At 34.1% G+C, this 12,453-nt stretch overlaps 1 protein-coding gene and 1 pseudogene across 2 annotated transcripts; one reads left to right on the forward strand and one right to left on the reverse strand.

Annotated features, from left to right (window-relative positions):
* The first annotated feature begins 2,570 nt into the window (after positions 1–2,570).
* On the forward strand, positions 2,571–5,807 carry LOC143553109 (putative auxin efflux carrier component 1b; annotated as a pseudogene). Its single transcript, XR_013138773.1, has 6 exons — positions 2,571–3,101; positions 3,659–4,698; positions 4,730–4,810; positions 4,899–5,056; positions 5,143–5,219; positions 5,435–5,807. The product of XR_013138773.1 is annotated as a putative auxin efflux carrier component 1b (transcript).
* Positions 5,808–10,563: 4,756 nt separating this feature from the next.
* Positions 10,564–11,840, reverse strand: LOC143553095 (transcription factor bHLH106-like). The gene is made up of 2 exons (XM_077043155.1): positions 11,450–11,840; positions 10,564–11,125 (listed from the first exon to the last, which is right to left on the reverse strand). Exons 1-2 carry the CDS (start codon positions 11,717–11,719, stop codon positions 10,697–10,699), a joined length of 699 nt encoding a protein of 232 aa, XP_076899270.1. The 5' UTR covers positions 11,720–11,840; the 3' UTR covers positions 10,564–10,696.
* Between the last annotated feature and the right edge of the window lie 613 nt (positions 11,841–12,453).

Genomic DNA, 12,453 nt, shown 5'->3' on the forward strand with positions numbered 1-12,453 from the left:
TTTGGTTTGGTTTGGTTTGTTATTGATAAGATAAGAATAGTAGTTATGCAAGTAGAGCAATTTTATAGAGTTGTAGACAAGTACCGTAATGTTGTCACTACAGTAGAGTTGTAGACATGTAATCCATTAGATACAAAAAATTGCAAATTTTAAAAATCATAAACTTTTTTTATAAAACTATTTGTTTTCTTTAATATTAGAAACATAATTAACAGTAAATAAACTTGATATAATTCAATAAGTGTACAAAGATATTCAAACGTAGGTCACCCCTTGGTGGACCTTTTACAGCTATCCCTACTGCAAAAAGTAAATGAATATATTCAAAAATAACATGTGAAGCCAATTCTCTTGATATAAAATTACTAAATAAAAAAGAGGCATTTACATATTTCTTCTTCTTAACATCCTTAATTACATATTTCTCCAAAACTAAAAAAATAGTTACATATTTTCCCTTACTAACACATATAAAAAGGGAAAATATGTAATTGATTTTTTGGGTTGAAGATATATATAATTAAGGGTATTTAGCAAGAGAAAATATGTAAAAATTTCAATAAAAATACATTGTTTTTACAAGTCTTGCACGCTCGTAAAAATGAAAAATTACATAGCATTAACGTGCTACAGGCCTACAAGTCATGAAGTCAATATCTACATTAAGCATACTACAATTTCACAATTTTTACTTGGAAAATATATAGCGTGAATACTACAATTAATACCATATTGAATGAACCACTTTATTGAACTTTGATTTTAAAACAAATAAGAAGTGGCTACTATTGCATCATTAGTAAGAGTAAGGGTAAAAGACTTGGGTTCTCTAATAAAGCCCAAAGTTCGATCTCCACTAGTGACATTTTGTACAAATATTGGCAAAGAAAGATTTGAGCTAAGCCTTGCGAGTTTGTTAGTTCGAATCACGAGTCTACCTGAGTTTTAGTTCAGTTGCGCTTGTGTTACGCTAAAGAGTTCTGCTTTTATGGTGATACAATGACTATCAAGTGGCATCCGACAGTATGGTTTCCTGACGGAACGTTCAAAGAGGCGATTTGTGGGAGAAGGGGGGGGGGGAGGTTTTCGCCCTTTCATCATTTTTTCTTTTTATTATTATATTTAAATGTGTGTGATATATACAACACCACTAAAACAAAAACTCATTTTTAGTGACTGGATATCGCATTGTATAAAACACCTTATTTTATAGGACATTCACTACACAAACAAAGCCGTACAAACATTATTTTATTCAGATTCAATTTTGTAACAATGATGTCCTTCCTCTTTTATTGACATACACTTGCAATGGTAAAATACTCTTCACAACTTTAAACAAATACACAAATTTGTTAAAAAAAAGCTATAAGATTATTTTGTTAGAAATCAAAGTTTATGTGGAAGGCTAGTTCAATTGGCTTTAGTCTATAGAGCCTCTCCTCCTTGCAATGTTCTCTCTCATCATCAAAAGACTATAAAAAAACCCCTCAAAAGACATCAGCTTTTACTCCCCTGTCTGCCATTACTTCCCATAAATATAACCCATCACATCTCTACTTTCCCCTCTAACCAGTCTCTACTACACTTTTCTCCCAAAAGATGGGGGGCTTTAAATATACCAAAAGTTTTTATTTGGTATACCAAGTCAACCCTATTAATCAACTACTAATCATTCAATCAACTACTAATCATATCAATCATCATTTTTATTCTATTTTATTTAAATATAACTACTAATCATTACATAATAATTATTTAAACTACTAATATCTATTTTTTAATTAGGTTTTTTAAAGACTATTGTAATTAATTTTTTGCAATACTAGTATTAATAATAGTATATTAAATATTTTATTATACAATTATGAATTATTACTAGTCTTCTATTGAATATTTCCCTTCTAATTCGAATGGGCAGTCAGTTTTTTTTTGTGCCAGAAACTTTACTTGAATCCTTAAATTTATATTTTCCGCCACGATCACACATGATTACAACTTTATACACGAACCCATTAGGATATTTGTTCGATCTTTTAGTGACGACGACAACACCAAGAGAGCGTGCCAAGTTTTGTACCCAATTCATCAATTCTTCATGGGACCCGAACACCTAAAAATTAATAAAAAGTTAATAAAAAGAATAGATAATACACTTAATAATAAAAAGTTAATAAAAAATGTGTATATATAAGTTAATAAAAAAGAATAAATGATACACCTAATAATAAAAAAGTTAATAAAAACATGTATATATAAGTTAATAATAAAAAGTTAATAAAAACATGTGTACATAAGTTAATAATAATAAGAATAAATTATGCACCTAATAATAAAAAGTTAATAAAAAACTTAATAATAAAAAGTTAATAATATATTAGTTAATAAAAAAATAAATAATACACTTAATAATTAAAAGTTGAATTTTTGGGAGATGTGTTCATGATTGGTTCACCAAAGTTATGTCATTGAATTTTGTGAAATTTGGAAATTGAGCAAAAAAGCTTCTTGGAATCAAACATCATTAATGACTTTGGTATACTTTTGGTATATTTAACAGAACCCCAAAAGATTTCTTCAACCATTGATTCAACCCAAATCTCTCCAAACCCCACCTGGGTTTTCTTCCTAACCCATTTCTCTCACCTGGGTCACCCTCACTTTCCCCAACATGATCACCGGTTCGGACCTTTACCACGTTCTAACAGCCGTGGTTCCACTCTACGTAGCCATGGTTCTAGCCTACGGCTCAGTCAAATGGTGGAAGATCTTCACACCAGACCAGTGCTCAGGGATTAACAGATTTGTTGCTCTCTTTGCTGCCCCCTTGTTGTCTTTTCATTTCATTTCTACTAACAATCCGTACACTATGAACTCACGGTTCATTGCTGCTGACACGTTGCAAAAGGTTATGGTGCTTGTGGGCTTAGCGTTTGGTCTAGAGTCAGTGCTGGTGGGTACTTGGAGTGGTCTATTACTTTGTTTTCTTTGCCATCACTTCCTAACACACTTGTCATGGGTATACCTTTGTTGAAAGGAATGTATGGTGATTTTTCTGGAAGCTTGATGGTGCAGATTGTGGTTCTTCAGTGCATTATTTGGTAATCTTTCTTATTTAATATATTATTTTGGGTTATCATTTATCATTAAGTTTGTGTTTTCAGGTTATTATTTTAATCTATGGTTTGAATATTGACCCCTTTTTATAGAATATACCTTCTACCAATCTTTAAAAAAATATTTATGTTTGTTTCTTAAATCATTACTCTAACTTTGTTATAAATATTGTGTTTTATCATTTATCACTTAAATTGTTTTTAGTCATTGTTTTATGTTTATTTTGATTATTGACATTTTAAACAAATATTTGATTTATATTTTACCTTAAGTTATTTTATCTTTATTCTGAATATTGACGAGTTGTCAAATATATTGACCAACAAAATTTTAGATTTGATGGGACTCCATCTTTCATAAAATTTATAATGAAAATATTGAGATACAGATAAAGTAAACAAATGGTAATGTCATATACTTTTACTCTTGTGAAAGAAGAATAAAAATATGCATTAGGTCAAGTCAAATCATATGTTTTTTATTTAAACTATACATAACAAATATTATTTTGTTAATATATATTTTTTGTATATTATTTCAGGTACACTTTGATGTTTCTATTTGAATATAGAGGAGCTAGATTATTAATCGCTGAGCAGTTTCCAGACACCGGTGGTTCGATCATATCATTCCGAGTCGACTCAGACGTTTTATCACTAGACGGAAAAGAGCCATTACAAACCGAAGCCGAAGTCGGTGACGACGGGAAGCTGCACGTGACGGTTCGAAAGTCCTCGAGCACCCGGTCAGAGATATTTTCAAGACGGTCCTACGGGGCGTTAACTCCGGTGTATCATTAACGCCCCGCCCATCTAACATGACGAATGCAGAAATTTATTCTCTGCAGTCGTCAAGAAACTCGACTCCTAGGGGCTCGAGTTTTAACCATACTGATTTTTATTCAATGGTTAATGGGAAAGCGGGTGCGAGCCCCGGGGGGGTCTAATTTTGGGGGGTGTGATGAGGAAAGTGGGAGGGTTAATGGACATGGGACCGCGGGGTACCCAGTTCCGGGTAACGCGGGAATTTTTTCTCCCGTGAATGGGAAGAGAAATGGCGGTGGTGGTGGCGGCGGCGGTGGTAAAGATTTACATATGTTTGTTTGGAGTTCAAGTGCTTCACCAGTGTCAGAAGGTGGGATTCATGTGTTTAGAGGTGGGGAGTATGGGAATGATCTTGGAGGTGTTCCCCACACTAAAGGTTTGATTTTTTATTTTTTTAAAATAATTTTGTGGGTTTGTTTATGGTTATTGAATCTTGATGATGTTTTGTTTTATATGACATGTGAGTATAAAGAGTCCCTAAATCTTGGGTTTGGTTCATTAATTTCAAGACTTGCGATTTGCAGGTGAAATGGAGCGGATCGTGAAGCATCGGTTTTATCAAAACTTGGTTCTAGCTCAACCGCTGAACTCCACCCAAAGGCTAGCCCACATGGTGACACCAAGGCTGCTTCTATGCCACCCGCTAGTGTCATGACTAGACTTATCTTGATCATGGTGTGGCACAAACTTATCAGAAACCCCAACACGTATTCGAGCTTGATCGGCCTCACCTGGTCCTTGGTCTCATTCAAGTATATCACTGCTTTATTTGGTTATTATTTAATTTTATTATTTCATGCCCGCCATCGTTGCGAAATCCATAGCCATTTTATCTGATGCCGGACTTGGCATGGCCATGTTTAGCCTTGGTATGTTAACTTTACTGACTTTTATTGGTTAGCAGGGCACTAGTGGGGTCCAATGGCCTAAAAGATCATGTTTATGTCTTTTTTTCAGGTTTGTTCATTGCGTTGCAACCGAAGATTATAGCTTGTGGAAACTCGGTTGCAACCTTTGCGATGGCAGTTCGTTTCTTAATTGGACCAGCGGCAATGGCTGCTGCATCATTGGCTGTAGGACTACACGGAACATTGCTACATGTTGCCATTGTTCAGGTAGTAAATTTGACCTTGAAAGTCAAAATGTTGACCTTATCTTGACTAATTGATTAATGGTTAATATTATAATTAACATTTAACAGGCTGCTCTGCCCCAAGGAATTGTCCCATTTGTGTTTGCTAAAGAATACAATGTTCATCCTGATATACTTAGCACAGGGTGAGTTGGTTTTAGTTTTGTCTTACTTTGATGCATTACTGACTTGTACATATTTGTTTTTATCTTTTATGCATTAAAGAGGTGTACCATAGCTAACAGAATATCTACATCATGCAACAAAAGCTGTTTCTTTTAAAGCAAAGTTGCATAGAGTACATTAATATGCTATGAAAATGTACAAGATTTAATGCATGGTTTACATGTGTGTGATGCAGGGTTATATTTGGGATGTTGATAGCACTACCTATAACATTGGTGTACTACATAGTGTTGGGGCTTTGAGTCTTGTCTTGCTTGAAGAAGTGAAGTTTCTTTTGAGTGTTGGTTTATAATTAACTGTGAAATGACCATTTTGTCCATTTTGTTAAGTTTAGTTGAAGAGTTAAAAGAGAGGGTGTTAGAGAGGAAGGGTGATGTGGGAGGGACAGAATTGTAATTTGACAAGGAGACATTGGCAGCAAGTAAAATCAATATTTTGTGTCTCAAATTGTAGTTGGTTTGTGTATGTATTCTCCCAAGAAAGGTGTAGTGATGCTTCTACTTCTTTTTCACTTTTGGCAGAGGTGTTTAAGTACATTGGAATCCCAATACTCTACAATCAATTACAGTTGGATTCTTGATGTATAAAGATATGTCCTTTTTGGCATCTTTTTAAAGAGTTCAAAAGGGTAAAATGAATGAACTATTTTTTGTTGATTCTAAACTTTTTACAAATCTATTTGATTTGATAAGAAAAACACCATTTTGTTTATCAAAATGCGATTAGAATAACATAAGATGCTATGTTTTAAAGTTACTTGAGAATGATTGGCGAAGGATGTATTTATAACAAAGAATTGATATTCATGGGTCTTTTTGTTTAACTAATTCAATACACATCTTTAGTAATGTAATTAGGAATTTTAGAAATTATACATTTCATTGGTCAATTAAAATAACTAGAAATGTAATGAATTTATACAATTTATTTCATATAACCTAAAGACTTCATTTTAAAATAAAGGAGGTTCGAAGTTCAAATTTCACACGTAACGAAACATAGGTTAGGTTAGAGGGTCTTCTAACTTATGTCGGATTTTTTTACAGTGAAATGAAAATATGAAAATGATCATGTGATTCAATGACATTAAAAACAAAAGCATGTAACCAAGTAATGAAATATCTCTCCTTCATTTAACCATTAAATTAAGTACATGAAAATTTAATGTTCTCAAGAGATTTTTGAGGTTATAATTGTCTTTTTACAACTATATATTCCCACCATACAAACTTTACTATAATTCTTAATTGTGATTGGCACCACACATGATAAGAGAAGTTGTGATTGGCTCAATATAGTGTGATGGGTCATGACTAAACTTGATTAATATATTTTGTAGTTAGAAACAAAATTTTTGCATGGCTTAAAGTAGTTAATGGAGAATCTTATGTCATTTCATATCAAAACTTACAAAATACTAATTATAATTTTGGCCCCAATTTAATTTTCAAATCTTACAATTTGTTAAAAAAGAAAGAAAAATTGTTGTAATGGATGTATATTTAGAAAGATAGATGAAAGTTAAGTTATAATTACACTAGCAAAACATAACTGTATAAACAAAAAATGTAAAAAAATAAAAATCTTAGCATATATGAGTAAAATTGAATTGTCCAAACCTAAAACATAGACATTAGTAAGACGTAAGACTGTTGTTAAGTGTAACTAGTATTTTGTCCCTCACGCTGTGACATGGTGTGAAACCTTAACCGAAGAAACTAACAACGTCCACACGTTACCACGAAGGCATTCTCTGATTAACATTAAGAAGTAACTAATCAAAGTAATCGCAATGTGAGGAATTGCAAGAAATATAGACAACCACTAAAACAAAACTCAAATTCTTTGACTGGTAATGGAACATGATCTTTGCCAACATCTTTTGATATGACTATGTAATGTCATTATATTTGTTTTCTAAGAATTGGGCTGAAGTTTGAACATTTTCGAAGACTTCCACAACGGGTAATGTTTGTATTATGAGTTTTATATTTAGCATTTGTTTGAACATATCATATAATATAGCTTAATCGGGGTAACAAGTCCAATCACTTCAGGCGGATTAAGTTTGTGTTCACAAGAGGATGCTAATCTAGCCTTATTGGCCTAATGGTGGTGTAGATTAAAATGTGAACAATATAGCATATGGAGGAAAGTAATTGGCTTACATCAATATAATAGAGTTTAATCCTAGTATTCATTATGCAACCAAAACAAACCGTTAGCAAGGCAAAGCGTAATGGCACACATGTATTCTTGACAATGGACTGTTCGTGACGGGCATCGTTCATTTTCTGACAAAAGGAGAGAGAAAAGATGTATGGTTCATAAAAAAGAAGAGAAGAAAAGTGAAGTTCATGAGGTAAACTTAATGCAGTTTGACATGAAAGTTCATGAGCATCTTCATATGGTCTTAAGAGCACCCAATCTTTCCCATGTATCCTTTCATAATATGATGAGGTGCTTGCATATAACTCAACCACAATTACTCATGAGATTTTGGAGGGTATCATTGTCTTTTACTTCAACCATTTATTTCCCACCATATACCTTTACTATAATGCTTGGTTGTGATTGGTAACACACGTGGTAAATAATAGTTGTGATTGGCCTAAAATAGTGCATGTGATGGGGTATTGCATTATTTATTGGCTTAAAATTTTGTGACCGGCTTAGAATAGATAGTGGGATGGGTCATGTTTAACTTGATCCATCTTTGAGTTAGAAACCAATTTTATGATTGGGTTAGAGTAGTAGTTGAGATTTGAGAATCTTATGCTATTTCACAATAAAACTTTTAACAATCTACTATAAATAATTTTGAGCACAAATTGAGTTATCAAATCTTACAATTTGTTCATTTATCCTATAATTAATTTGTAATAACTAAGTTATAATTACAACAGAGACATATAAAGTTATGGACCACTGATGTAAAAATTAAATTAAAATCTTAGCCTATATAATTAATTTGTCAAGTGAGAATTAAAAAAATAATCTTATTTCAGAGTAAAACGGTTATTTAGTCTATCATTTATTGTAGAGTTTGTTCTATGAGTAATTGAATACTTAAGGGATGTGTTTATTATGTGCTTGTGTTATTAAAAATGGGTTTTGGGACGCAGTTGGGAAATTTCTTACAAATGTTCAAGGTACGATCGAGTTTGAAAACATGACAAGCGGAAATATGACTTGAAATACCAAAAGTAAAATAGCACTAGTGAATGTCATAAAAGATTACAATTGTATCGTTTGTTTTCATACTCCATGTCTTAGAGATCACAGAATTTTCTTTTGTATCCTTTCAAGATATTAATTTTAGGCGCACGCAAATAACTTTACCACATAAACATAAAAATTGCCACTCTACTTTGATTGGTGGTCAGGGGTTTTCCTCATAGGATGACGCTTACGTCCAAACTTGACTCATGTGCACGTTCTAAACCACGGGCAATATCACTATAAGGTAGCGTTTGTTATGCAGGAATGGAGGACGGAATGGAATGACCCATTGTAAGGGAATGAAAAATAATGTGTTTGGTTGACCAAAGGAATGGAATGACCCATTACCTAGTTCATTCCATTCCCTCTAAAATACCTCAATTTCATTCCATCCATACCCCATGTTTTTCTTCCATTCCATTCCCCCATTCACCTTACATCACCTCCACCACCCTCCCAACACCAACACCACCCAACATCAACACCCACCACCACCACCACCACCAACCACCGCCACCACTTCCACCAGCCACCACCATTGCCGTCCACCGCCACCACCTACCTCCACCAACCATCGCCATCGGTGCCAGCCACCCAGCACCGCCAGCCGCCTGCCGCATATATCAACCATCGCCTCACCATCACACATGCCGCCCACCGTTACCGCTGCCCACCACCGCCGCCACTGCCGCCAATCACCACCATCGGCGTCCACCGCCGCCACCACCCACCTCCACAAACCATCGCCATCAGTGCCAGTCACCCACCACCTCCAGCCGCCTGGCGCATCCATCAATCATCGCCCCACCATCACACGCCGCCCACCATCAGCGCTGCCCACCACCACCTCCACTGTTACCACCTCCACCACCACCACCGCTCCCACCACCGCCACCACTCACTATCATTTTAATTTTATTTTTTTTATTTTTTTCTTACCTACCAACACTACAAAGTAATGATTCATTTCATTCCCATGTGGTAACCAAACATTTCATTGGAATGGTAATAACACATTTCATTCCTTTGTCCATTCCATTACCACGTTCATTCCATTCCGTCGTTCATTCCATTACTCCATACCAAAGAGACCCAGATTTAAACTTGGGTGAAGTGAGTTATGTATGAATGAGAAGTCTTTCGATAACCAATAGCACTAAAAAACATAAACATCAGATTTAATGTTCTCCTGTGATTTAGGAGGGTATCATTGTCTTTTTCTTCAACCAATGATTCCCCACCATACAACTTTACTATAATGCTGGGTTGTGATTGGCACTACACATGGTAAAATAATAGTTGTGATTGGCTTAAAATAGTGAATGCGATGGGGTATTGCATTATTTATTGGCTTAGACTAGTTAGTGGGATGGGCCAAGTTTAACTTGACTCATCAGTGACAAATTTTATGATTTGCTTAAAGTAGTTAGTTGAGAATCTCATGTTATTTGATATTAAAACTTGTAACATTCTAATAATCATAATTTTGGCCCCAAATTAATTATCAAATCTTATGTATGTTTCAAAGGTACTTTTAGCCTATAATTAACGCTCATTTAAAGAGTTTGAAAGTTAACTTATTCAACGGGAAAGTTTTGTTATTATTACACTAGAGAAATACAAGTTATATACCACAAATATAAACAAAAGTAAACGTGAATTTGTGTTGGTGGTTTTTAGTAACATCAAATAACAACTACAAAGTAATTAATTCATCTCTAGTGAGATAGTCACTAAGTTAACCATTTATCATGGATTTGGTTCAGAGTCACATAAATAGTTATGATGTGTTTATTATGTTCTTGGATCCATAAAAATGGCTTTAGTAATGCATATACATTTACTAATAAATACAACATATATATTTACAAATAAATGCACAAGATTTGTACGTGTTAACATAGCATGCCGGATGTATGCTTTCGAGAGTGTAGAATACGCAAAACCAAAATCACATCAATACAACATAGCTTGAATATGGCGACTCGTATGTCATACCATACCATTTTCTTCACTATCAATAGAATAACAGTTTATGAAATCAAACATTCGTGTTTTGATAGATAAAATACTATGATCGTTATCTATTAAGCATGTTAACGAAAACAAGTTTGAATCTTAACATTAACTTCATACAAGCTCCTATATTACAAACACACCCAAAGTCAATTAAAGTGGCAAAGATAATCTACATGCTAAATCGATCAATTGATCATCATGCACACACCATCATCCTTCTTCGTTTCGATGATTTATTTGAACCTAAATCACTTCCAACCAAGCAATTCAACGCTTCCCTCACACATTCAACCAACTCAGCACACTCATCTCTTTCACAATCACATTCCACTAATATAATGTTGCGTACACGCCCACCGATCGCCACTATCTCCACCCTAACCGGAGTCAATTGCATCGAACTTAGGGTTTGGATCATATTCGCAAGAAGATTTGATCCGTCCTCACAACTCATTGAAGCTTTTATAATAATCCTACCATCATTTACATCGTTCTTCAATGAGATCACCGTGATTTCATCGGTCTCCGAAGGTATACTTTCATCATGTAATTCCATTCTTGATATTCCTTGCTTTAGCTCCTTCAATCTTTCAACCACTTGCAATAGTAGAGATGCTTTATCTCTCTATCAATCAAAATATTAGTAATCTTAAACCCTAACATAGTAATTGCCTAATAGAATTTAGAAACCCTAATTTTATAGAAGTTAACTTTCCCAAAACCACTTGAAAACCCTAAAAGCCTTCATAGATCACAAAAATTAAAAAAAATCATATTTCAATTTCAACTATATCAATTTCGATAACCAATTTAGAGGTGCACAAAATAACCGATTAACATAACCAACCCAACAAACCAAACCGGTGGTCTAGGAACCAGTACACAACGGTACTGGTTCTTAGACAACGGTATAAAAAAATTATAAAAGGATGGAAAATAATATAATTACTTTGAAATTGCATGGAATGATCGTTCTAAGGCGATCAAGATGCGAGTTGATTCGTTCTCTTCGACGTTTCTCCGCTTCTTTGTGATTGATCGAAGCGGAGGACGTAGAAGAGAATGATCGCGTGGCAAGTGATGAATGATCCGTGTACAACGAGTTATTGCATGGGTGGTATTCATCTAATGGTAGTGGTGTATTGTTGTAACATGTTGTAACATGTGGCGGAAGGTGGTGGTTTGGGGTGGTGGTGTGATGGTGGAGATGTGGATGCATGTTTTGTCCGGAGTGGCGTGAGAGAGTTGTGGGGGTTTATGAATTATTATTATGGAATGCTTTTTGACTGATGGTCGAGGTGGTGTTTTTCCTCGTGCTTTACTCTCTTGTCGTTTTTATTATTATTATTAATGGTTTAATCCAATCATATTTTGTTCATGTTTTTGTATGTAATAGATAATATTACAATATGGTGGTTAAATAAGATTATCCAATTATACTATTATTAGTAACGAGGTAACGTGTTTCGGTGTGCTATACGATTCGACAAGGGTCTACTAAAAAATTCGACCGAACTCATACGACAATTCATAAATAATTCATGCATCTAATAATTATTATTATATAAATGTAAAAGGAAAACATCACAAGATAATAACAACTAATGAAGAGATTGGTATAATACTTTTTTGTTTGTATTCATACCCGATTATACCCATATAAAAAATTATTATAAACGAGTACCAATATCCGTACCGAATTTATTAGTACGATACAGGTATTTCGGCATGATACCCACTTTTGAACCACTTTATTTTTATTTGTTTCATATCTCTAAGGATCTTAATATCGGTGCTAGTATGAGTAACAAATAAACTGAAACGGTCTGGATACCAGTATAGGTATCAGCATTACTGATACTACAACCAAAACATAAAGTCAAAACTAAAAAAGAAACTAATAAACCATAGTACCAAAGTAAACCTAAAGTGGTCGCCCATAATTTGATGATG

This window comes from Bidens hawaiensis, unplaced genomic scaffold (assembly GCF_021521415.1).
Source record: "Bidens hawaiensis isolate Kalapana, Puna unplaced genomic scaffold, B.hawaiensis_p1.1 tig00017143_1, whole genome shotgun sequence".
In the NCBI taxonomy this organism is placed as follows: Eukaryota; Viridiplantae; Streptophyta; class Magnoliopsida; order Asterales; family Asteraceae; genus Bidens; species Bidens hawaiensis.

What these genes read in the sequence shown, in the direction of transcription:
- LOC143553095 (XM_077043155.1), bottom strand. Translation starts at nt 11,719, where the DNA reads ATGCATCCACATCTCCACCATCACACCACCACCCCAAACCACCACCTT. An exon ending in TCATTCCATGCAATTTCAAA is followed by an intron (nt 11,126 to 11,449) that starts GTAATTATATTA and finishes TTTGATTGATAG; the next exon opens with AGAGATAAAGCATCTCTACT.